General features: G+C 47.0%; 1 protein-coding gene across 1 annotated transcript in view; it reads right to left on the minus strand.

Annotated features, from left to right (window-relative positions):
* Positions 1–3,942: 3,942 nt before the first annotated feature.
* HCAR (coenzyme F420 hydrogenase family / dehydrogenase, beta subunit family) overlaps positions 3,943–27,612 on the minus strand; it is a 173,616-nt gene continuing 149,946 nt past the window's right edge. The window contains exons 14-19 of the mRNA XM_086812046.1: positions 16,358–16,437; positions 16,208–16,277; positions 16,053–16,110; positions 15,863–15,927; positions 4,935–5,029; positions 3,943–4,661 (exon numbers count right to left, since the gene is read on the minus strand). Of these exons, the coding sequence (XP_086668172.1) occupies positions 4,568–4,661; positions 4,935–5,029; positions 15,863–15,927; positions 16,053–16,110; positions 16,208–16,277; positions 16,358–16,437 (462 nt within the window). The 3' untranslated portion in view covers positions 3,943–4,567. The remainder of the gene's footprint in view (positions 4,662–4,934; positions 5,030–15,862; positions 15,928–16,052; positions 16,111–16,207; positions 16,278–16,357; positions 16,438–27,612) is intronic.

Here is a 27,612-nt window from a genome sequence, read left to right on the forward strand (position 1 = left end):
ACATGGTGGGGTACTTGTTTGTGACTATGCTGGATCAGTGATTATAAACTCCAATCTTTCTTCCAAATTGTATCTAGGGAAGCCTTTTGTTCTTTAAACATCATGCATTTACACAAAAATATCATAACGTCTTGTCTATTCCTCATGGGATAGAGTGGATAATTCACCTAGAGCAAAGAGAGATGTAGTTAAGAGCACAAAGGTTGTAAAATGAGAGATCACTTTAATAGATATATTGAGTGGTTCGTTGTTGGGGTAAAGGCGTTATGCCCACCCTTATAGTGTGTACAAGCCCATAAGTTATAGTACATAGTACACTTAGTACTTTTAATGTACTAAGTGCACTATGTGTACTAGTGCAATATACATGTGTGATAGGGGAGTCACACACTCACTTGATGAGTTGACTTATCCCCACAACTCTCTCTCTCTCTCTCTCTCTCTCTCTCTCCCTTGTTTCTCTGTGTATGTCTCCCACATGACCTAATTCCATCTCTCCCACACATTCGTGATTGAGGATAATATGCTAGGGCTACACATTTGAATTACAAAAATGTTTGTTGTTACAAAAGACCACAAAGAGAAAGAAGCAAGACATTTTAAGGTCCATTGGTACAAGACACGTCATTCATATGCATTTAAAGCCAAGTGTAGCTTGGAGGTGGTGTAAACTATGTAAGGTAGGAGAAGGAAAATAACTCCCATAGTATCTCTATGTTTTGGTAACAATATTAATATATATTTTGGTTATGATTTTTCCTTGAATAAAGCTATTTATACTTGGAAGATCACTACTAACACAATGAAATAGAATAATCCGAGTTTGTATATGAAGTTGATAATTCAAAGCATATAACTAGAAGAAAATGTTAATGATTGGATTCACCCTGATAATGACAATGCTCTTGTTTACAATTTGGAGGAAGATGCTTCTTCTTCCACCTCATTCTCCTTTGCTAAATAAAAGAGAATGAGTTTGTTCATAGCAATTGTTTTGAAATTATACGTATGACATTTGTGCAGTATGTTATAATTGTGTCCGAATTTCATGAAGGGGTTTCTTAAGTCTTGTTTGTTTCATTGATTTTTTTGGGGGTTTTTTTTAGCAAAGCTATTTTTTGAGGTCATTTCACATTTTTGCCTAAATTCTACAACACTATAATGATAATCTTTTTTAAAATATTTTTAACATGGTATGCACACCGTGAGTTCGACCGAGTTGATCATCTCCATGATGCACTTTACCACCTCATAAAAGCCCATTACTCCCAATTTGTTGGTGAAGGTCCTTGCAAGTGACAAAAGGATAAGGGAGGTAAAGGTATGTGGTGCGTGACGGTTATCTCGTTAGGAAAAGGGTGAAGGGGTTGAAAGATGTGTGCAAATGTGTGATCTAGGATTAGGTAATTTAGATCATGGATGATGAGATGTTAATCCATATTGGGATATCCTAATGCCGGCAAGCATATACATGGGATGATGCTAGAGCTAAATCCCCCAAGTTTGGACCCAAAACTAGAAGATGGCTGGTACTTGAAGGAAAAACAACCAAAAGAGATTTTTATGGCTCTGGTTGAGAACCCCTTGGGAAGAAGGCTAGTAGTGAAGATATGGACCAAAGGAGAGGACTTTGAAGAGTTCAGATGTGTTGCTGACTGTATATAGCTGGGTTTTCACTTCTCCTAGGGAAGGTCTTCTTTTGTATGGGAAGATGAAATGTGGGACATGGTATGTGATATTATATGCTAAATAGGCAATGAAACTAAGGGAGGTTTGAAAGTCTTTTGTAAATTTTGGTGTCTCGTTTGTAGATTTTTTTATATTAATAAATTATTGTTCTTAAAAAAAAAGATATACAACAAACATGGGGTTTGAGCTGCTATGGATGTGGTGTGAGGACATAGGTAGGGTGTGGTGGAGGTCCACAAAAAAGTCAAATAGTGTGCATAGGGTATAGTAGTGGGTTTCCTAACCAAGGCGATGACATAATGCCTATGAGGCTGCTTCCTCATAGCATCAAAGTTTGCTTGGAAGAAACCTCTCCCAAGTAACCCCACATTTTTGAAGTGGAAAATAAGGCTATATGAGGAAGGATGATTAGCCATGATGATAATTTGATGGAAATAAGGCCGACTGTGGAAAGTGTTCCGTTTTGAAGACTACAAGGGAGAAGGGATAGAATTAGGGAAGTTAAGAAGGAAATGACATGAGGGAGGATGATTAGCCATGATGCTAATTTGATGGAAATAAGGCTGACTTGAACCCTAATGAGAAGTGTTCTGTTCTAAAATTTGAGGGAGAAGGGATAAAAGCAATGAAGGCAAGAAGACACATCATTCATACGTATTCAAAGCCAAAGTGTAGATTGGAGATGGTGTAAACTGTGTAAGGTAGGGGTAGAAAAAAGAAGGTATATAACTCCCCTTGTATCTATTATGTTTTTGGTAACAACATTAATACATATTTTGTTCTATGATTTTTCTTTGACTAAAGCTAGTCACATTTGGAAGATAACCACTAACAAAATGAAATAGAATAATCTTAGTTTATATGCCATTGAGAATTCAACGCATGTAACTAAAAGAAAATGTTAAGGACATCTTCTTCCACCTCATTGTCCTTTGTTAAATCAAAGACGACGAGTTTGTTCATAGTAATGCTGTTGAATTTGTATGTATGACATTTGTGGAATGTGTTGTAATAGTGTAGAAGAGATCCTACCAAATTTCATGCAAGGGTTTCTCAAGTCTTCTTTGTTTCAATGATTTTTTTGGGGTCTTTTTAAGCTAAGCTACAATATTTTTTAAATATTTTTTAGCAACATGGTACACACGTCGTGGTTTTATCAAATTGGGCAGTAAACATGCATTTCTTTGAGGAAATCTTTCAAAGATGCTAATTACTTTCCATACTATCTACAACATTGGGTTTTGAAACATAAGGTCTTATATTGCAAGCACAAGCATTCCATCACTTTTTCAAATTTTGATTTCTTATCCAAATAATGGATGGAACATAGAATCCAAGCAAGATACATTCTAATCAGTTGAATAGGTTCCCCATTTATCAAAATAACAACAGCATCAAAGATCAGAGTTGATGCACTTTAACACCTCATAAAAACCCATCGCTCCCAATTGGTTGGTTACGGTCCTTGTTGCACATGACAAAAGGATGAGGGAGGTAAAGGTGGTGGGCTAAGTGGTGTGAGGGCTATTACTAGGAAAAGGGTGAAGGGATTGGAAGATGTGTGCAAATGTATGAGGTGGGTAGGGATTCTCTCTGTAAAGACCTATCACTCCAATGACCATAGAAGATGTACATGGCATGAACACCCCCCACATTGAAAATGATTAACGCAAACTCCTAAGAGAGCAAAATGGGGCTTTAATTTAGTCTCATCATATCCGACAATGTACACCCCCTTACTACTCCCATGCCTTGTGAAAAAAATCAACTTTTTATGGCTTTCCTCCATTTCTTGTCCATGTCAATGGTCCTTTGGTGCCTTTGATGGTAAAGTCAAGCAAACCAAGAAGTCAAATGCAATAGGTTCTACTATCGTATGTAAACAATTTTTCACTACTATGGGAGTGTTTATTCACGATATGGATCTTTGTTTACAAAGGTGGTTGCATGGGCTCAATGTGGTTACTCTAAACCTCTTAAAAGCGAAAGAATCTTTCAATTGAGAAGTTGAAAAGTCAAGAACTACCTTAAACAAATGCTCACATTGCCTGCTCACAGCACTTTCAACTCTTAAAAGCTAAGTAGATTTTCTTGATAAACTCTCCTAGTTTCTTTGATTAAGTAGCACTTAGACTAGACTGAAGTCAACTTCATGCACTCTTTAGCCCTATGTATGCTAGGAGCTGTCGTCAGTAGCTAATTCTAAGTGTATAAAAATCTTACTTGATCCTTATGTACACCCAACATTATCACTTGAAAACTCCCTACTTGGACTCAAAAACCCCCACACAACTTCAATCTCCGCAAATTTTGATGACATTACGTTTGGTGCCCTTCATAGCCATTTGAAAAAACTTCTAGCATGCATGTAGAGGCCTTGTGGTCCTTGGCTTAAGGTCAAGACTACCACATATTGCTTAATGTTGACGTTAGTTGTGTTTCAAAGTTATCTTGTCACTTTGCTACATAAATTTCTCCCTGGCAAAATCAACCATCATGTCAACCCTTTCAAGTGTTTTTCTACAATATGCAAAGAGGCATTACAAGTAATCATTTCCTGGTATGCCTATCTTGCTGTAAAATCTTAGTATACCAACAAATGTCCCATGTTTCTCCAACTTTTTTTCTGATAAAGCTCTGAAGTTGTGCATGTATTTTCGAACTTGCGTCCTTGTCACGAGATGAAAGGCCTCCAAAAAAGACGGCCTCTATAAGATCTCTTCTTTAAATCACACGAGATGAGCTTTCCTTCTGATGATTCCCTGTTGAAAGCACGGAAATCTGCACTGCTCTTGGGTATCCACACCGGCTTTGCCAACATTACACACTCGGGTTAAGAATTCCATCATAGAATTGAGTGACCATGTTTCTTTGTGATTCACGGCACCTTTGCCAAAAGCTGATCAATCTCTCTTTTCTCATTATACATGGCCACAATCTTTTTGGCATAGGACGGTATGTGCTCCTCTGCCCTGCTCAAGTGAAAAAGTAGCATTACACAAGACAACATGGAACTGGAGTAAGTCTGGTTACAGTACCCTTCCAAGCAAGGAGTGGATGGGTAGGATTGTTCCGTCCATCATTGCCAGATGGTCAATGATGGAGGGTAAGATTGTTCCCTCCATCATTGGCAGATGGCCAAGATGCACAGCACCCTCCCCTCAGACAATGGGTTGAGGGATATCTATAAGTCTTACGTAAGCAAATACAATATGGTAAAAGAGGGGCATTAAACAAATACTTACCTCTTTTCCCCCCAAGCTCTATGGACGTGCAGATAATTACGGATACTGTGATAGTCCAAAGAATAACGCCCGAATTCAAGGCCTTTAGGTCCAACCTAATTTTACAGATAAAGGCAGACAGTTTACATCAAATGCATTGTTTAAACTCATAAATCTCAATGAAACACCATGAAGAGACTTCTGTACATGTAATCTATAAAACAACAAAGCAAGGCTGCTATTTTCCCTGTTAACCCTCCCGTTAACCCTTCCTGACCACCCGCCTACACATTTGATGTGGAGGCAGTGACAAGACTACATCAGAGGGAGATTACAGAGATACGGGCTCGACATCAGCACCATATCCAGGAGCAGCTAGCTCACTTACACTCACACCCGGAGATCATGCTCCGAGGGATTTTTCCCTCGCCATCGCCTATGTATCACATATTACACCCCCATTCTGGTACTGGTTGGAGCTAGACAGATCTGCATTGCATTCTTGTATACCCTACGCATATAGGTTGCATACTGAGCCTTTAGCAATAGTGCTCCATCCATCACCCCCCCCCACTAGCTCAGTACTTTCATAGTTTATTTCATGTTTATTTTGTCCTTTTTTTTTTCTGGACATCCAGAGGACATTGACAGTTGTACATTGATTTGTCTCATAGGTCGAGTTCAGCCTCTAGTAGACGTTAATACAGCTTTCTTTCTTTTCTCTCTCTCTCTCTCTCTCTCTCTCTCTCTCTCTTCGCTGCCTGCATCTTTCTCTCTCTTCGCCTCCCTTTCCCCACCCGCCTGCATCTCTCTCTCTCTCTCTCTCTCTCTCTCTCTCTTCGCTGCCTGCATCTCTCTCTCTCTCTCTTTGCCTCCCCTTCCCCACCTGCTCTTTCTCTCTCAGGCAGCTCTCTCTTTCGTCTGCTCCTTTCCCCCACCTGCCCTCTCTCTCTCTCTCTCTCTCTCTTCACTGCCTGCATCTCTCTCTTTCGTTGGCTCCCTTTCCCCACCCGTCCTTGGTCTCTCTCTCTCTTTGCTGCCTGCATCTTTCTCTTTCTTCACCACCCCTACCCCCCCCGCCTGCATCTCTCTCTCTTTTCGCTGCCTGCATCTCTTTCTTCACCTCCCTTTCCCCACCCACCCTTTCTCTCTCTCTCTTTGCTGCCTGCATCTCTCTCTTTCGTCGGCTCCCTTTCCCCACCCGAATTTTCTCTCTCTTCGCTGCCTGCATCTCTTTCCCCACCCTCCCTTTCTCTCTCTTCGCTGCTTGCATCTTTCTCTTTCTTTGCCTCCCTTTCCCCACCCACCTGCATCTCTCTCTCTCTCTTCGCTGCCTGCATCTTTCTCTTTCTTTGCCTCCCTTTCCCCACCCACCTGCATCTCTCTCTCTCTCTCTCTCTCTCTCTCTCTCTCTCTCTCGTAACTTTGGTCTCATAGGTCACTTTGGCCTTTTGAAGACGTTAATATAACATTTCATTTCATTTCTCTCTCATTTCTCTCTCTCTCTCTCTCTCTCTCTCTCTCTCTCTCGTTGGCTCCCTTTCCCCACCCGCCCTTTGTCTCTCTCTCTCTCTCTCTCTCTCTCTCTCTCTCTTTGCTGCCCCTTTATGATGACATTATGAAGTTTTCCAATCTAGGGGACATCCTCCTGGCTGGAGACTTCAATGCCCGCACTGTAGGTGCACAGGTACCCTTCTTTGAGATAGATGATCCCATGTACCAGGAGATTGACACGGTGGGTACGGATCTAGAGCGGACATCACAAGATACAGTAGCCCGCACAGACTATGGAGAGTATCTCTTAGCCCTCGGCGAGACTCATAGGCTAGCCATTTATAATGGCCTGGCTAGATGGCCGAGATCCAACTCCTTCACCTCCTACCCCTTCGGACATGGAGCCAGTACAGTGGACTATCTAATGGGATCCCTCTCTCTGATCCCACTCATTCTGGAGTTTACCATCTCACCTCACCCCATCGGTGTTGCAGCCGACCATGCATACCTGGCCTTCTCCCTCACATGCCGATACACCATCCAACCACCCGCTTTAACCCATCACCGTCCGAGATACCACTTCACCACAGAGACCTCTTCCATCTATTCTGATCACATCTACCGCATCCTCTCTGACCTTGATCCCCACATCCCACTTGATGAGCTTACCACACACCTCTCAGCCACCCTCCATACATCCGCTTCAGCTGCCTTCCCGCACTCCAGAGCCACCCCTACATCACCAGGACGGACTGTCCCATAGAATAGCTAGTACGACGAGGAATGTCGTGATACCCGACCCCGTCTACATCGGGAGATGGCGCTAGGATCCACCGCTCACCAGCAGGCGCGAGTGATCTTTTGATGTCTCACACAGAGAAAGAAGAGAGCCTACCTCGCTAGGCTTGAGCTGGGGCTATACCAGCTATTTCTTGGAAGGGACTGTAAGGAGGCCCAAGGATCTTCCACGATCATCGCCTTCCGACTCCGATTACTTCACCCAGCACCTGGCACACCTATGCCACCTCTCTCTACCATGCCCCCGAGCAGCCACCTCTCCCCCATCCACCCAAACCTCGTCCCCCCCACTCTTCCTTCTCTAACCTCAGCATGGTGTGAGATGCTATTGACAAGATGTAGACTGGGAGAGCATAGGATCATGATGGACTCCTCACCAAGCATTTCTTCCATGCTAGGGACACGCTAGCCCCTTTACTAGTTCACATGTTTAACAAGGCTTTATGTGAGGGCTTCCCCGTCAGCTAGTCATCGAATACTATTGTACCTATCTTGAAAGCAGGTGACCCCATGGACCCCAACAACTATAGGACTATCATGATTGGTCACACCTTGGCCAAGATTTATGGTTCGATTTTGAAGCATGAGCTTAGTAGATGGTCCTAGGAGCAGAGACTCAGAGCACCGGGGCGGGGCAGGCTTCAAGAGAGGGCACTCCACACTAGATCATATCTTTACACTACGGGGGATCATTGAGGAGGGGAGAGCTCACAGGCATTGGATATATTGTTGCTTTGTGGATTTCCGCAAAGCTTTTGATACCGTCCCACAGGCAAGATTGATGAGGAGACTACAAGATATGGGAGTGCCAGCAGAGATGCTTTGGGGGATCATGACACTCTTATGATTCAGCAAAGGCAGAGTACGGGCTGCAGGAGGTGACTCAGAGATCATACACAGCACTATCGAGGTGAAGGAGGGCTGCCCCTTGTCTCCTACTCTATTTGGTCTATACATTGACGAGATTTCGGATTACATAGACAGATAGGGAGGACTAGGAGCACATTTGGAGGAGTCCTCATACCGATCCTCTTGTATGCAGATGATATTGTTCTTATTTCTGATTCACCAAAGGGGCTGCAAAGGCATGGATGCATTACGGGCCTTTTGCGAGGATTGGGACCTCACTGTGAACCTTGGAAAGACCAAGGTCATGATCTTTAACACCTCCTCACAATGGATAAGTAGATCTGTAGTACAGTTTACATACAGTACCTTGGGATCACTTTTGCTGGACCTCAGTTCTCGATGCGGAAGGTGGTCGAGGCTAGATTGATGAGGGGATATGTAGCCCTTGGCTCGCTAGAGAGGCAATGTTCACAGATATAGTTTCAAGAGCCAAGGACGAAGCTTTGGCTATTTGATACTCTAGTTACACCTGCACTACTGTATGGTGCCCCCATCTGGGGTCCTAGCTTGTACCACAGGAGGAGACATAGGAGAGAGCCGGCCGAGACAGATACAGAGGAGGTATATGATGGGTGGAAGCCGATATCAAGGCCCCTAGTGGCGATGATCTCACGCATGATTAGGAGTAAGCCATCAGTGCCACATGAGATTGTGGGGGCAGAGATGGGGGCTGCACCGATAGTGACGGAGACTCTATTCTAGACAGTGACATACTGGCATAGGCTATGGGAGCTTCCACTTGATAGATACCCCGACTAGCCCTGGTGTTCTCGAGAAAGTGGACACTTGAGGGAGATACAGAGTGCTGGTATGCACAGGTAGGCACTTGGTTTGGCATGCACAGTATGAAGATGGAGGCACTCCCCCCGTTCCAGTACAGCATAGAGACCCTGTCATTTGCTCTCAACCGCAGAGAGCGGAACAGGGTTATTAGGAAGGACATTGTTAGAGGACATGGAGTTCACCTAGTTGTCCACTGGGGACGAAGATGGCCTTCTACAGAGATCACCTCCTATGCCTGACAGAGGATGGGTTCATCATCCGCCCACGCTACATGGACACACACCTATCCTTTGGGGTGAGTTGTGCGATTGGCCAGATCCGCACCTTGTCCCACCAGCTGAGTGGAGATTGCCAGATATGGGCTTAGGGCGGCCGCACCAGAGGACAGGATATGCCAGCTATGTCAGACAAAGCCCGAGATAGGGGATCATTACATATGCCGATATCGGCCCTGTATACTATGAGATTCGGGGGAGGTTCCATTGCCTCTTCCGAGCTGGGTTCGGACCACTTTCTAGGATTATGGACTTCTCGGATAAGAGATGCTTGTGACTTTTTCTTCTAGAGCTCCGTAGACATAGGGAGTCCTTAGTGAGATCCAGATCAGCTGTACTTGCTCGAGGACGAGCACAAAGAGCTCTCACCAACTTCTTCCATACCAGCACTCCAAGGGCCGATCCACCCATCATACCCAGACCACAGGCTAGTGCAGGAGCTCAGCCGAGAGGTGTGACACTCGACAGAGCCACTGAGACTTGAGTTATGCAGAGCTTGACGCCCGAGACCCCATGGCCCTCGCCCACGGCCACGCCACCACAAGAGAATCCGGGCCATCATCTCCCATCATCGCAGGACCTTCTCGCGCTAGGTCAATTTTACCACCTTGAGCATCATGCCACAACAGCTCATGAGGGATGTATTAGGGTGATATGAGAGCTCTCTGCTCATGTACCTAGATCAGATTTTATAGTTCTAGATTTTTGTTATCTTTCTTTATTACTATTTTGTACCCAGGATGATGTACCTCATGGATATGATGTAACCTTTTGGTCTCATAGGTCATTTCGGCCTTTTGAAGACGTTAATACAACTTTCTTTCTTCTCTCTCTCTCTCTCTCTCTCTCTCTTTCTTTCTTTTTTTTTCTGGACATCCAGAAGACATTGACAGTTGTACATTGATTTGTCTCATAGGTCGAGTTCGGCCTCTAGACGTTAATACAGCTTTCTTTCTTTCTTTCTCTCTCTCTCTCTCTCTCTCTCTCTCTCTCTCTCTCTCTCTCAACTTCAACGGCATCGAAACACGTTCAGTCTTCCTACCAAAGAGCACGACACTTCCCTCCATGGAGGCAGTGACAAGTCTTGTCTGTCTGTCTGTCTCTCTATCTCTCTCTCTCTCAACTTCAAGGCCATGGAAACACATTCAGCCTTCCTAGCAAAGAGCACGGCGCTTCCCTCCACGATGATCTATCTAAGTGATAATCTCACACCCTTGCAAGTAGAGCAACGGAAACTTGGAATGAACCCAAGTCGCAAGGAAGGCAAATGGACTGTATACCAAGATGGCTGCATCATCCTCACCGAGTGGCACCCGGCATGGCAATGTGAGGTCTATGGGACCACAGATGCACTTCACATGGCCGCATGGAATTGCAATGGGACTCCATGGTCCGATCTAGGAGGTTTAAAGCATCAAGAAGCCAAAGCTCGCACTCCCCTGAGCACATGAAGATGTCTATGTCGCATGCCATGGTCACGCATAGCTCCATGGATAGCTTGCCATGACCTCTCTTGAGCATACCTATGCCTGAAGTGTCCCCCTATATAGGAACACGATGATAAACCTCACCAGCTCGATGTCAAAACACTCACGATGGACCTGAAGGCTATACCAAGCTTCAGCGAATTTATATACGCCAAATGATGCTGGTGAACGCAAAACGCAAGGTCCACTGCAACATATAATGTGGGACATTACCATGCCTACACCACTCTCTCACCAGCCCCTCCTCTCTGGCTGGGAGCACGTGAGAGTGATGAACCACTACTAGAAGGGAGAATCATCCTCCACGGCTACTGCACCCACTGTAAGAGGATCCGAGTCGGAGTCAGATGAGGAACTGGAATCATCCTTGCCCTTTCGAGAGCCCATAGCTTTCTGCTGCTTCTTGCAGTCCTTTCGGATGTATCCTTTCTTCCCGCAGTGATAGCAACGGACCTTCTACTTTGGATCCAAGACCAATGCTTCCTCTGCACCACCACCAATCGTCATAGACGACAGCTTGCCCTGAGCCTGCAATACTGACGACTCCTCAAGGAGCAAAGAGGTCGAATCATCAAAATCCAAAGCCCTTGACAACACTTGGCACCTCAATGCCTTAGCCCACCATATCATAGTCTGGAGGAAGCTTCGTACGCCCAAGAGCACTGCTCAATAGACAAAGCAACAGACAAGGTAAGTAGCTAATCATGGATAGAGGAACACCTGCATGGATTCTCCCCGAGTAAAGTAGAGAGTGTAGAGCTGACCCTGAAGTGTGAGCCCTCATAGAGGACTACCTCTCATAAAGCTCCTACAGCTTCGTCCATACCCCCGCAGCCGTTTCACATGTCTGATGGATGGTGAGACCTCCTTCGCGATGGAACGCACCAAAGCGGCAAAAGCCTTAGCATCCTTCTCTTCCCAATCAAGTAGTGCCTCAAGAAAAGCATCCTCCTACAGCGGAGTCCAATGCAAAGTATCCCGTGGCTTGACCGCCTTCAAGGAGTCGCATGTAGTCATAGACCAAAGATCCTTCTACAAACCAAGCTCTCATGCACAGCTTCCAATCAACATAGGTAGGTCCCTTGAGTTTCTCATCAGATCCAGTGTATGGGGGTGCCATAAAGATGATGTGCAATGAGAAAAGCAAACGTACGAAGTTATTTTAAGAACCATTTAGGAGACCACGCTCTGCCTGCGAGATAGAGCTAGGTCTTACCTAGAGGTCGTATCCTCGTATCTCTACACGATCGAGGTGTCGGTGACTAGGAAATTCTTTCTAAGACTTAGTAGACTATCTTAAGGATTCCCCTTTTTAGGATGATACGTATCATTACATGGGGCAATGTTGCTTGGGCCAAAAAGGCTGAGGTTGTCAAGGCTTTTGAGGAGGAAGGTGGGAGGCTAGCTAGCCCTTCAGATCTGTTACCTTTGCATTTCGGTAGTACCAGTCCCAGTCCCATCTACTGACCAGTGAAGACCCGGCTCATGCCAGAGATGGTCCAAAAAGAGACGAATAAAACAACGAGCTAGAAAAGCCAAACCTTATGAGTTTGAGAAGCACCAATTAGTGAAGCCGAGAAGCACATGGTGGACAGTTGAAGTCACGAAACAACTCAGCAAGAGACAAATAGGAAATAGGTAAGCACAAAACGCAAACACAAACGACACACACTTGTGGAACTAGAGTGATGTGTATCTCTTCCCCTCTACCAAACCGACATTGTTTTTTCACTCAAGCGAGAGCAAGGGCACAAGGTGGTGCGACACAAACTTCGTCCGACGTGTGTAAACAACAAGCTGACATATGAACACAAGGCAAAAACCCTCTCTCAATCTGTGCAAGACAAAGCAACGTGCAGATGCCACACACAGAACAAACCTTACTGTAGTGAACAGCAAGAGATGCCACATGGAACTGCTGAGGCCAAGGAGCAGCCACCAAGCACCCACCACAACCCAAGGAGGAGTCACCAAGGTAGGGAGGTAGATCTGTGGGCCAAAAAAAACGCAGATACTCCAGGGGACAGCCCTCACGCAAACCAAAAACGCAAGGAGGAAGGATGGAGCAGCAGGCAGCCTAGGCACAAGAAGTGCTGCCCAAGTGGAAGAGGTGCAAAACGCACATGCAGGGCTGATCTGCAGAAAAACCCAGCCCAGTAAAGAGGCCGCCCAGGACTGCGAGGAGGTGTGCAGCCTGCAGCAAAACGCGACCACCCCCCCAACCAGAAAACGCAAGCACAAGGGTCCCTAAATGCCGCATGGAAGCCTCAGACCTGTAGGCGATGAACAGCAGCAGCCAAGGATCTTGCAAAGACGTCTGATACCATGTTAGAATGCACAAGCGCAGAAGCAAAACACAAACGAACACACAACAGTAGAACGCAGAGATCATAGCCGGGAAACGGAATCTATTAGACATGCAAAAGTACAACGATGAGAGGTGAATCGGTGATACAACTCAAGCACGCTCTCCTCCTCCTCAGCCCACACATATGCCTCCACAGCTAGTGCTCAACAAAGTACAATATACAATGATAAAAGACTCATGCCCACCCCTCCTTTATATAGGACTTGGAGAGTGAATAAAGTACCAGTCGGCTGGAATAAAAACACCTAGTGAGATGCAATAAATAAATAATTCCAACACAATGGTCACAGGCTAGGACCCCCAAGTTCCGATATAGTTACCGGAGATCTAGGTTGGTAACCATACATCAACATAAACAAAGCTGCATACCCTCTGGCTAACCTGTCCTGAACTGCCTGTCTCATGGAGAACCTCCCCGCCAGGCTAGTAAAGGTGGCACCCAAATATACATATGAAGTCACTACATCCACACGTCTGTCCTGGTCTATGATGTGGGTGGTCTCTCGCCCATGCTTCGTGGTATTGAAAGAAAGATGTCCAATGCTCTAGAAGAAAGATGTAAGGAGTGTCTGACATGCTCTGTTCTTTTTCCCTCCTTTGTCCCTTCATGAGTTGGTCTCGTGTGTCTGTATCTCAGCAAAAAATGCTGCATACCTTTGGTCCTCCTACTTTATACTCAACAAAGTGGACCGAATCTCTCCCTAAATAGGCACAGAAAGCGCCCCTAACGATAGTATGCTAGGCATCGAAGGATGGCATGCTCCTCAGTAGCATATCACATATTGTGCATGTTGGCAGCTCTTGGTTCTCATGTGTAGATCACACCTCTCACTACTTTCCATGTGGAGTATATGTAGTGACACCCATAGCTGGCCCATGTAGATACTTAATGCATGAGACATTTATCTTTAGGTAACATGCCATCTGAATAAACCCATCTATCGTAACTGGGTTCATCCTTGATGGAAGAGTCTCTGAATGTATCCATGTTTTATGGATGTGAATCTGCCCGTGTCATCACCGATGACTCTATTGAGTTCTTGCCTCCATAATGCACGGGGCTATCCAAGATTCTGATATTGATGCAAAGCATCTATAGAGAGACCATATGATGTTATCCACTTTATTGCGCTGGTGATTCACAGCCCCTTGTGATGCAAGCAGCAAGGACAAGGACAAGGACAAGGACAGAGCTAGCCATGGGAATCATTCTTGACTTTGTATCATGGTTTCAAACTCGCATACCCTCCTCTGTATGTAAGTGACCAGCTGAAGGGAGGCATCTATGTGGAGCGGGCAGGCTGCAAACTCTGCTTCAATGATGTCATGCGGAATGGAGAATTTGCTGTGTATAAGTCATGCAACATCATGACTCATAGTCTCTCTATTGAACTCCAATCCTTTGTTATGATATCTACAGCCCAAACCGTGCTCCATACACAAATGCTGGTTGAACTAGTGAGTCAAAGTGAAGGGACTTGTTGAAACTGTGCTTCACTTCTCCAAGCCTTGGAATGTGTATTTTCTTACTTCTTCCTTTCACTGTCCGTTAAATGTGAAACTGTCTTTTTAGCTTATGTTCAAGATCATGACTTTCGTCACACCAAGGTTAGCTTGCAAGTCCCATTCCTTACAGAAAGAGTTTACTGCATCTAAGTGTCTCTACAACCCGTCTGCTCTGTGACCAATGGGCCCATAGCCTGGCAATGTGGGTTGTGACTTGGAGAGGGGAGGTCCCGATTTCAAATTCCCATGGGCCCCTGTTGGTATTGTTGCTGCTTTGTGGCCACAAGTTGTAATGCCTTCAGACAGGATGACCAAGCCACCTCCGGGCGGGTATCAATTGCAACTACAAAAGAGTCTACTCACAGAAACAAAAAAAAACCCCTTCCTCTCTGTGTGACAGTAGTGCAACATCATCTGCGTAGAGCAGAATAGAGACTACCATCTCATCTAGAGTGGAGCCCTTGCCACCACATGACTTTCATCTCGCCAAGGTTAGCTTGTAAGTCCCATTCCTTACAAAAAGAGTGTAATGCATCTAAGTGTCTCTACAACCCTTCTGCTGTGTCGTCAATGGGCCCATAGCCTGGCAATGTAGGGTTGTGACTTGGAGAGGGGAGGTCCCAATGAGGTCAAATCCCCACGGGCCCCTGTTGGTATTGTGGCCGCAAAGGAAGGTCCCGAGTTCAAATCCCCACAGGCCCCTGTTGGTAAAGCGGCCACAAGTTATAAAGCCGCCCCCAGGTGGATACCAATTGCGATTACAAAAGGGCAGAAATAAAAACCCCTTTCCACTCTGTGTGACAGTAGTGTAACATCATCTGCGTAGAATAGAATAGAGACTACCATCTCATCTAGAGTGGAGCCCTTGCCACCGCAAGTCTTATCAATGAACACTGCTAACCCATCTAGATAGAACCCCAAAAGGGTGGGGGAGAAAGGACAGCCTTGCTTTACCCTGATTGTGCTCAACACTGGCTATGAAAGTCCCTGCTCTGTGTTTAAATTGATCTTACCTTTTATGTTATGTTTGACATAGTGAAATGTGTCTTTTTGATTTGTTTATAAGGTGATGAGGTGGGTCCATGTGTCATTCACTTGATTGAGTGATAGTGACATGTTGTAGGATAGAACACACACACACACACACCTAATAATATCATAATTGATCATGTCACAAATGCCAGCTCTCACCACTAGAACTAAAATGCAAGTATGAAGATGTAGCCCAATGTAGAGGGGGGGAGAGAGAAGGAAGAGAGAGAGAGAGAGAGAGAGGCAGCTAAGCACAAGTTCTTTCACTAATTACATTGGCGAATTCAACCCCCTTACCAGGTTGAGGAGAAAAGCAATCAGGTTGCCGACAAATCTAGGTGCAGGTTTAGTGCTTTCCTGGCCTGGAGCAACCATACTTATGTCAGCATGAGCTGATGGATTATCACGCAAACAATCTCATTGTTTCAAACATAACGTAAAAGCTAAATATTGATATTAATAATAGTGAGAAATCTGGGAATCTCACCATACTTAGCTTTGTCATCAGCTTTTACAGTTTCCATTACAAACGGTCTTCTGTTACCCTGCAGTATGTGGGGATATCAAGCAAATGCAATCAAAGCTTGAGACATAACCCAAAACATGGTAAACTACTTCTAAAGACCTATCTTGAAAACATACAGTGCTGATGGTAGGAGTGATCTCGAGGAGATGGCGCACTGCATTCAGCATTTCTTTTCCCCGCTCGTTCCTGCATTTTTTAATGTAGTCGGCAGCTAAATTACCATTCCATTCATAGCATGTTATGATTTTCTAACGGGGCTAGCATACCTCACTGTCAGGTATTGTGGGTGTCTAGTCATGCTTACACCCTCATACTTTGGCACCCCCATGTAGCCCACCACCAAATCCTGCAGAACAAGTATATCTCTCTTTGGCAAAAAGCATGGGCCAAAACAAACACACAATATCCTGTCATGTTTTTTTTAAAAGCCTCTATAAAGCCAAACAGAAATTAAAACATGTCAATAAAAGTGTCTTTTAAAGGGAACGCATACACCCTTGGACCATCTATCATGTCACAAAGTAGCACATTGCTTTTTGGTGTGGTTCAATCATTGCAATTCACTTCCAGAAACAATCCCATAATGTCTAACTATAGGGATCTTCCACTCTCCCCCAAAATGAGTCTCAATCGAAAAGAAGCTCTACAAAGGTTTCAAAGCCAACATCATTATCTACCATAAGATAGGATCCTAGGGCTACCTTTCCACGCCATCCACCTGATATGTGTCACATTCTCCAAGTTATTGACAAAGTTGAGCAAAGCTTGAGCTTGTTCACTTCATGATAGACTTCTTTTCATGAGTGTGCGTACATATCGTACGCATACAGATCCATATGATATGTACTGTACCAAACGTTGCATACCATTTGGGTACGGAAAAAAAGCTTTTTTATTTCCGTTTGGGGTGAAAACCCAAAAAAAAAAAAACTGATGTCGAGTCTTGCTACCAAAATTTCCCTTAATTTTTCCAAATTCTTTGAATTCTCTTCATTTTTTCCAATTTCACCAATGTCACCCAATTACCCTAATTTCTTCCACGTCACCCAAATTTCCTAATTTCTCCAACGTTTTCCATTCCCCCAAATTTTTCTAATTTCTCCCTAAGTATCTCCAATTTCCTAAAATTCCTCCAATTTTCCCCAATTTCTTCCAATTCTTTCATAATTTCTCTTAAGTCTCTTCAATTTAACCACTACCGCAAGGCCCTTCGCCATCTCAACGGTCAACCACACGTAACAAAAGCCAAATTCTTGTATGAAGGCGTTGGAACTTATCACCCTTAGCTTAATGCCAAATAGAAAAGTAATAAACTTCATGTACATAGTTGCTTACAATTAGAATTAGTGCCGATGGACTATGTTCAAGTTTTATCCAGCCTAGTGTAAAAGCTAGTACGAAACGAAGGTACGAAAAAATGGTACCCGTATAAAACTTTTAGTTTCAAAAAATAAGTTCGATTGAGGTATGGTCCACTTTAAAAAACACTTGAAAAAATATATTTGTATACATTTAGAGATGCAAAGTCTAGAGAAGTTGTAACTTCGGATAAACTAGGAAAAAGTTAAAACACTAGTACAAAGAGTCATGAATAGTGAACATATTGAACATATGCGTGCGGCATGCCATAAATAAGAGCTATGGCCCCTGGTCTACGATAGGAAATGCCAAAAAGTGTGTAGTGACTAGTCACAACACTAAGTACAAAAATGTCTAGAGTCTAGACTCTATACTCTAGTCCTCCTCCTCGGATAAATCACTAGGGGAAGGAATACCCTCGCTAGAGGTGCTCCATCATTAGAGGCCAACCCAAAACTGCCCTCGCTAAGGACATTTCCCTCGTAATCATACTTGGGCTCTCTCGTGTCTGCAATAGGCAACAGGTGCTAAAGAGCACCTTGAAGTCAAGCCACACCTCACATATGTAGCCACTGGGCTGGTCGAAGTGGGGTGCCGAACAGTGCATCCGCGGCCTCCTACTCGTATGCCACCTCTAGCTCCATGACCTCTACGAGTACCAAAAACTCAATGGTCAATCTTCTCTAGCTCCCTGTAAAGCTCTGCATATATAGCCTCCTCATCTGGATCTCGCTCCTTGTGGACACTCTTAAGAGTGTCCACTGTGACCTTGAACCCATCGACATTCACTTGAAAGCAAACATTTATAAATTATTAGTCACGACTCATTATTCATGACATGCTATGAATCATGAATCAAACTTTGAACTCTTTAGATCTCTACCTGTTTCGAGATCTCCATGCCATGCATCTTCTCCACCATGCGCATGTTAGCACGGCAATATACAAGCTGCTCTAACTGCATGGTGCTCAAACGATCCCGTATCTTTGTGTGTATGAGTGAGTAGGAACTCTAGTTCTTCTCACATGCCCCCGAAGAGCAATCCTATGAGAAAATAAGAGAGAATGTAAGAACTAGTTACTACTCTAGAGTATAAACTTTAAAGTTGAAAGTCTTGAATATTCAATAGTCAACTATGACAAGACTCTCAAAGCCACTTTTTTTTTTTGAAAAACGATCCTTCTATTAGTTAATGAGAAAACGCCATAAGGCTACAAAGCTCACCTCACAAGGAGGGATAATAAACACAGTGAACACCGGAGCTCCACCCCCGTGGCTGGACGCTCTCTGGGGGGGGCTACCGAGTAGTACATGCGGGAGGTGAGAAGAGCCAAACTGGAGGCCTGTAGTGCCAAGTGACATCCTTGCCCCTCGCGATGAGGAAAGGGCCAAGCTGCCAAGTGCGGAGGAACGCCTTGCGGCGACCTCTCATGCGATCCGAGTCGCCCTGAAGTTTCCCCCAGTGTCCTCTCAAGGTGTGAATGATGTCCACCCAGAGGGCCTGTATGACCTCCGCCGGTGGAGTCGCCTGGCGGTCTATGGCCTCCCTGCATCGGGCTCTCCATATGTGCCAAGCTGTCATGCTGCTGATCATCTCCCATCTGTGCCCGTCCCCCTCCTGGGAGACTACAGAGTTGCAATCCCATGCTGTGTCTGGGGCAACACTGAGAGGAAAGGAGAAGGCCACCATGCTGCTCACCACTGAAGGAGAACGAGAGGGATGGCACACCAGGCAAACTCGCAAGGGCGCGACCAGTGTCTCGAACGGGCCAGCATCCAGCTGGAGACACCTGAAAAAACCGTAATCCACTGGGAGCCCCATCACTCGCAGGGGCCCCCCAGGGGAGGCTGGAGAGAACTCTGTGGCGGGCGAGGCTAGGATCGCCATCTCCACCGGCCCGGAGTGGCGGTGGAATAGCCGCTGAACTGAACTCTGGCCTACCCAGCTGCGCTGCCCCGGGGCAGTGGGTGGTCTGGAGGAGTATCCTGGAGAGGCCGAGGGAGGAATGGTGGCTCGCGGAGAGGAGGGGGGAGAGCGAGGAGAGGATGGAGAGGCATCTGCCAGAGGAGAGGTGTCAGGGGGGGCCGCCGGGGGAGGCGGGAGAGGGGGGGGAGGAAGGAGTGCTCTCCGAGTGAGGGGAAGAGGGGCCGGGGGTCGCAGAGTGCGGCCCGGGATCCTCAGGAATCTGCTCCATGGAGGGGGCAGGGCCCCAGGCGTCTCCACGTGGGGGGCTCCACCGGCGGCCTCAACGGGCACTGAGACTGAATCCTCGTCCATCGGGGTGGGACCTGCTGGCCGCCTATCCCTGGCTGGAGCATAAGTGCGGGTAGGTGCCTGGACGCCAGCCGGAGTCGCCTGTCCGCCAGCCTGTGCTGCCTGCTGGCGTCTGCGACGGTCCCTGCGGGCCGGGCGTTTCCGCCGGCGAACCTCCTGCCATCCGCCAGCCTCCTGGGTCTGGATGGCCACCCCTCGGGCCTCCTGAAGGGGGTCCAGAGGCGGCAGAGCGTGAAGGATGAACCCCCTTGCGAGGATAGGCGCGTGCGAGGTGGCCCATCTCCCGACAGATGTAGCACTGGCCGGGGAGGCCCGAATACTCCACGCGCTGTATCGGATGTCCTCCAGAAAGACAAGGGAGGAGGATCGTCTTCGGGAGGGACTCCGGTGACGGAACCACAACACGAATGGCCGGGAGTCCTGCTGCCCGAGCTATCACTGAAGCCGCTGTTTGAGGCGTCTCCACCACCTGCCCGAACGCCTTGCCAATGGATGACGAGAGGGGCAAGTACTCTTTGCGGAGTCCAGGAAAGCAGATAGTGATGGGGAAACCTGTCGCGCCTGCTAGCGGGTCAGAAGCGGGGTCGAAACCGTGAGTCCATCGCGCCAGGAACGCCCGGGATGAGCGGAGGGCAATGGGGCTCCGAGCCAGCACCGTCTGAGCTGCCTGGGGGGACTCGAAATCCACCTGGTAGTAGCCACGTCCCAAAAAATCGACGCTGACGATCTTGGCAAGCACGCCAACAAGGCTGCCTTGCAGAAGGTCGCGAAGCTCTCTCCGCATCGGACGGCTACCCACTATCTTGCAGACCAAGGAGGAGGCCTCAAGAGCGGATACTGTGGAAACAAACAACTGATGATCTACATCTGTGAACTCCAGACGGAGACCAGAATCGACAGGGGTAGTCGGAGCGGCTTCCATGGAGTCCTCCAGAGGGAAAAGGCCAGAGACCGGGGTCACCAATGGGAGGGACACAGCCCTACGAGGAAACGGAGAGGCGGAAGGAGAGAGGATAGCGGGGCGGAGCGGGGGGGGGGGGGGGGGGGAGGGGGGAGCTAGCGGTGGGAGGAGGGGCGAGACGGAGGGGGAGGTGAGGGAGAAGGCGGGGGGAAGAGCCGCGAAGCGGAGGAGAAGGCGGGGGGGGGAGATGGCGGGGGAGGAAGCGAGGAAGGAGGCGGGGGGGAGAGATGGCGGGGGAGGAAGCGAGGAAGGAGGCGGGGGGGGAGAGATGGCGGGGGAGGAAGCGAGGAAGGAGGCGGGGGAGAGAGGCGGAGGAGATGGCGGGGGACAGGCGGGGGGAGAGAGAGGGGCGCGCGACGGCGAGAAGCAGCAGGGGGAAGGTAGACGGGCGGGGGATGAGGCGGAGCTCGCAGGAGCAGATCGACAATATAAAGCCACTTTTTGTACGTGAGCCATTTGATAACCAAATGAGTCCCACCAAAAAAGTGACAGGACCATCGACTCCCTACTCCAGCAAAGTGGGTTCATGAAAGCGGCTCCTCTCTCATCATCGTATCGAATGACCTCTTGGAGGAACTCTCTTTGCTCATGGACGGGAAGTATCTTTGGCAAGTAGGCATCCCAATCGGAAAGTAGCTCCTCATCGATGAAGAGCCTTGGTGCTTTGTAGGTGAGATGCAACAAGACCGCAAGACCATGGATATGTCTATGCATCCACCGCCACCTCCTCTCCACAAGTGCCACAAGCGAATCATATCGTGGAGTGAGTAGAGACTCGGTGGAATCCCTAGAATGCAAAAAGGCCACTTTAAGATTAATAAGTAATAGGTATTAAGTATTAAGAAAAGAAGAAAGAGATTTGAAAATGAGAAAAAATAAAGAGCAAGAAAGAGAATCGAGATGGCCCGTGGGACCTAGGTTTATCTAATCCCCTCCATAGGAATGTGGGGGTCCTCCTCATCAAGCACGGTGGTAGTATGAATCTCGGCTAGGACCTCTCGCATGAAGTAGGTGAGCAACCCCATGTGGAGCTCTCCATGTCGGCCATGCACAAAACCCTATACAAGGGAGTCACCACAATGACAATGACACGCACCTCATGCCAAAAGGACTCTCTCATGCATAGCCGTTGAACAGTTCGGGCCTCATCCGCACTAGTCTCCATCTCTTCTCTTATTAGCCATGCAACGAAATCCGCGGAGACCACGATCATATGGGGCTTCGGTTGCACGTCGTATAGCCACTCCAAGAGAAGCCACATGTAGGTAAACCATGTGGAAGAGTGCTTTTTAAGCTCAAGTCGCTTTGCTCGCGACGAAACATAGCAAGCACCTTCTTCTTCTTTGTGAAGAAATTCACAATTGATAGGCCTTTGCGCCCACCCTCTTCACCCACTCTAGCTTCCCCACATTCCCATAGACAATGGGAGGTGCAAGGAGTCCATACAATGGATGGGAGCTCCGCCTCTACCAAGTGCCCCATTTTGTGGCAATTGGACGCATTGTCTGTGAAGACTTGAATGACATTTTCATGCCCGACCTACATGTAACACAGTGGCAAATGCAATGAGTCATGACATTCTTTAGAAGCCTGGACATAGATACTAGAGACTTGAGAGTTAAAACTTAAATCGTAATGCACATACTACATATTTTACCCCTATAATGGCTTGCCGGATATGATGATAGATAAAGTTGCCCGATGTTCTTTGCCCTGCCTTTCCAGCATCCACGGCACATAAGAAGTATGTGCCGAGAGCACATGAAACAAGGATATTCATGATACGCCTCTTTGATTGGAAGTTGAAACCAGCTCAGGCAGAGCTAGAGCCAGATGGGGCAAGGGAAGGACTCACGGATGCGGATGTACCAGACATGGAAGCTCCTCCACGTCCACCTTTGCCTTGGTTGCGGATTAGGGAGTACTTCACTATACCATCCACAATTTTTTGAGGAATCTCCTTGTATGGCGCAACCTCCCCACCAAGCTTGGACACATGTGCAAGGCGCCTCGCGGCGCTACTTGCGTAACCTTTCCCACAAAAGTTGCACGTCCATTTCCATGACCCCGAATTACCGATAGGTTTCCCGATCTTGGTGGTATTTAAGGCAAAAGCCTCATGCTTTTCCTTTCCTTCGAACCTCATTGCCAAAGAGAGAGAGAGAGAGAGAGAGAGAGAGAGAGAGAGCCTAGGCCCTAGATGGGCAGGACTCGGCAAGGAGAGAGCTTGAAAGTTGAGAGCTTGAGAGAGAGAAATGAAATGTTATATTAACGTCTTCAAAAGGCCAAAGTGACCTATGAGACCAAAGTTACAACCATGTGACATCTGATACACTATCTGGAAAAGAAAAGAAAGAACTGAAGGTAAGTATCTAGCCCTACAATACATGAGTAGGGAGCATCCGGAAGCAGCAACTAGGGAGAGTGGGAAGCTAATGCTACTAGTCAAAATGGGGTACATGAGTACATGGATACATGAATACATGAATACATGAATATGGGGGAGTGACAGTGAGTACAACAATATATGGCTGGAGTGGTAATCATCCTAGGAGCTCTAGCATGGGTCTCTGCAGGATGGCCTGGATATCTGCCAGTGTGTGTGAGAGAGAGAGAGAGAGACTAGGTAGTAGACACTAGTCTCTACTATCTAGAACTTGAGCCGAGAGAGAGAGAGAGAGAGAGAGAGAGAGAGAGAGAGATCTTGAGAGAGCTTATATAAGAGAGCCAAGGTAGCCGCCCACACCTCAAACGGCTAGAAAAAACAACCAAAAAAAAAAACGGCCAAAAAAAAACAGGCAAAAAAAATGGTCAAACACAACCAATTTTTTTTCACAAGTATGTTTCGGAAACGTAGCGTACCGTACAGTACAAAACGTACATAACATTTCATATGGCTGCAATGAAACACGACTAGAAAAAAAAAGCGTTCCGCATTCGTCTCGTACAGCTTGTTTTGTACCGTACCGTGTTTTACGTGCCGTTGGTGCAGTAGACAACTATGGTGTCTACTCCATATGCTAACAAGAATCATGTGTAACTAGTTGCAATGTTGTAATACTTTTAATAGGCCTGAAGCGCAGCGGTAAGCTTATGGTCCCAATCATTTCGGCTAGCCTCAACAGTTTTTGTAAGAACAGCACATAACATGTGCTTTCAACCTGGCAATTGGCTCATACTATCATAATAAATGACAACTAACCTATACATGGGCTCACCCAAATATGTAAGTAGCTTATGAAACCAAGATACCTCATATGTTACCTAGCACAACAATCCAACTCCTAGATGATCTCAATTCCAAACTATTCAACACCTTGAATCGTCGATCCGACTCCTAGACAATCTCACTTCCAAACTATTCAACATCCTGAATCATCGATCTCACTTCTATGATCACGATTCAACCAATCACACATCTTTGATCTCATCAATCCGACTTCTCTTTAGAATCATGACCCGAGGAAAGAGTTGTGATTAGGCTTGAAGTAAACACCCTGTAGACGCCTGAATAGGCTGTTGGTTGGTCGACAAGAGTGGCAACATGTGGTGGCCAGCCATAGGGCAGCCAGCCCTAGGCGGCTGGTTGGGCAGCAGCCAGGCCTAGCTGACAGCCAGCCAAGGGCATGGCAGCGAGGCAGCCAGCGCAACCCTGGGAAAACCCTAGCGCACAGTTGCAACCACCTGGAGAAGCAGCCAAACATGACGCACAGCAGGTGTGGTCAGCAGGAAGACTGTACAGAACATGGGCAGCACCCTTCTAGTATGTGCAGAAGAAAAAGCCAGCAGAAAAGCATTTGCAGGCAGAAAGCATGCACAGCCAGAAATAAAACAGGCCGGCAGTTTTTCTCAAGGAAAAGCAGCATCATTTGTTTTTTGAGGGGGGGGGGGGGGGGGGGGGGGGGGGGGGGGAGCAATATTGTTCTTTTCATTAAAATATTCGATGGCTTTTTTTAAAAAGGGGAAGAAAGCTATAAGTCAACTTAAAAGCACATGGGTTTCTTTCAATGAAAACTGAAAAGCACTTTAATTTTTTAGGAAAAAACCCAAAAACAAGTGAGCTTGATTTTTTAGTATAAAAGGGGCGGCTTGCTTGTGAGTTCTCCATATCCAAAGTCCATCTCCTTGGTTAAGAGGGCTGAAAGTACTCGGCCAGCTTCCAAGAGCGGGATTGGTACTTGAGTTCATGGGAGAGCAGGAATTTTATAGCACTTCATCTCAATACTCGAGTTTTCTTTCAGTAGTACCAAATTAGCTAGAGATTGTCATGGTTGATGAAGTACAGAACGATCATGTAATGGACGAGTATGTTCAACTCAATGACGACCATCGGGATGACTTGGTCGACAACCTGGTCACTAAAGTTGACTTGGCACAAGGATGACCTTGCTTGAGCATTAGATTTAAAACCTTGCCAACACCATTGTTGTTATGCAAGCAACATCGGCGGCTGTGGTGACAGCAGCAGGGGAGCTCCGAAAGCTTTAGATGCACCCTCTTTTACAGGGGAGCAAAAACGGAAGACTCAAGAGACAGTTGGCTCCTAGCTTCATAGACGTACACACTGAGAGTTCCATCCTTTCCTCGAGGATAAGAAGATACAGATGGTACGGGGGTTCCTAACAGGAAAAGCCCTTACGACTAAAGCCCTTACCACGAAAAACCCTTACCTAGTGGATAGAGTTATGACTAAATCCCACGACGTGGGTAGATTTTAAAAGAGTTTTCTGGAAAGGGTTCCTGCAGGCCACGGATGAGTACACGACATTGTGTCCAAGTCTAAAAACTTAGAAATGAAGAATATGCCTTTCGACACACATTTACACAAATTTAGAGAGTTGCAAGCTTGGGCAACTAACATAGATCCCATTACTATTTTGAGATTCTTTGTGAATGGATTGCCTGATGGATATCAACTCCAAATCAGGAATAATCGAAGTCTAAAAACTTAGAAATGAAGAATATGCCTTTTGACACACATTTACACAAATTTAGAGAGTTGCAAGCTCGGGCAACTAACATAGATCCCATTACTATTTTGAGATTCTTTGTGAATGGATTGCCTGATGGATATCAACTCCAAATCAGGAATAATCGAAGCAAAACATTGGATGATGCCATCCGATATGCCAAGATTTTTTATGAGAGAGAGGTGAAGAAACAGCCAAAGAAACCCCAACAAGCCTCATTGACAAACAAGGTAGGCTCCCAGCGTAAATGAAAGTTTAAGCATGGGAAGCAAAGTACAGGAGGATTAGGTTCTATCACAGAACTGTTTCGAGCATTTATCGCAGCACCCACCCATCAGCAATGGGCCCCCTCCAATCACTGCGAGGGTCCCACCTTGGGGCCTTTGGTCTGGCTGTTGGTACCCCGCCTAGACTCCTTCTCCGGTTCTCAGATTCCAGTGAGGCCAGTTGGCCCCACTGAACCCCCGGCAAGCCACTCCCTGCACCTCCCTATCCGATGGATCACTCCCAATCGCTCCTATCTCCCTCTTCTTTGCCTCCTCACCCCCTCCTTGCCTCTGACTCTTCCTGCAACAGTCCCCCCTGCGCCGTCCTCTTCCTCTGAGCCCAATCGCTCTTATCTCCCTCTTCTTTGCCTCCTCACCCCCCCTCCCTCCTTGCCTCTGCCTCTTCCTGCAACAGTCCCCCCTACGCCGTCCTCTTCCTCCGAGCCCACACTCCCCCCTCCCTCCGTCTCTCCTGAGCACTCTCGTCGCCCTCCGGCAGTGCCTGGCTCAGAGAGAAGGCAGCCATAGAGCTCCATCCGCCGTTTCATTCATCGATTCTCGGGGCCAATAGAGATGACCATCACCGCTTCCCTAATGAGAGCTCTCCCACTAGAGTCCCCAAGTGGGCCCCCAGGATCCTGGGACGGCCTGTGGATTACAGTTTCTTCCGATGTCTTCCGATGGAAGGAACTGATATTTTTGAGGAGACAGTGGTTCCCATCTGGACCTGTGTGGTGTTTCATCATCCCAGAGCGTGGGCAATGATCTTCTCCTTTCCCTTGAGTGCAGCAACGGGGATAGAGTGGGATTCGGAGTCGGTGGTTGCCGCCATCAAGGGGCAGGCAGTAGAGCCCTCAGACCATCTTCATGATCTGTGCATCACCGACGTGCTCACCCATCTCAGGCCCCTGACTTGGACGGAGCTGCGAGGCTCAAGCCATAGAGATCAAGACGAGGAGGTGGTGTCCTCCAGCCTGGAGGTGTTGCTATTTGTGTTCCTTCATATCTCAGTTGCAGTACCCCTTCCCCCCTCTTGCAGTTACCTTCATTGTGATCGATGGAGTTTAGAGTATGCCTACTCATGCGCTTGGATAGAGTGGGGACACATGGAGGACAGGATCCGCACCCACTTGGAGCGCCTTCGCCCCAGGACCGATTGCGATTTCCACCTCCCACAGAGATTGATATGCGGATAGCCTCATGGAACATTCAGGGTCTGGCGGGACCTCAGTGCTTTCAGAGGCGAGGCATCCTCAGAGGAGAGCTTCATAGAGCTACAGGTGGGGGACTGCTCGGGGATGCAGGGAGGAGTTTGTATTTCTGTCAGCAAGCAGCTCTTGCCGACAATGACAAGCTCAGGTGTCATAGTCTCTAGGTGAGCGCAATGGGTTACCATTAGGATTGGAGAGGACTATGTGGGCTTCCTCAATGTTTATGCCCTGAACGCCGCAACAAGTAGAGCCATCTTCTGGAGTACAGTTCATCAGGCCCTTCCTCAGGTTGACTTTTCATGCATGAGTGGAGACTTTAACATGATCGAGTCAGCAGAGGATAGACTCGGAGGAGGCACCACTACAGTCTTAAGCACTGATCCTTGGCATCTACTAGAGTTTGGGCGCAATCCCGGGAGCCTAAGCTTCTCGCAGTCCGATAGGAGAAGCACCAGCCCCAACCTCTCTCGACTTGATA

Source organism: Cibotium barometz, chromosome 18 (genome assembly GCF_041138505.1).
Source record: "Cibotium barometz isolate CiBa-2024 chromosome 18, ASM4113850v1, whole genome shotgun sequence".
NCBI classification, from domain to species: Eukaryota; Viridiplantae; Streptophyta; class Polypodiopsida; order Cyatheales; family Cibotiaceae; genus Cibotium; species Cibotium barometz.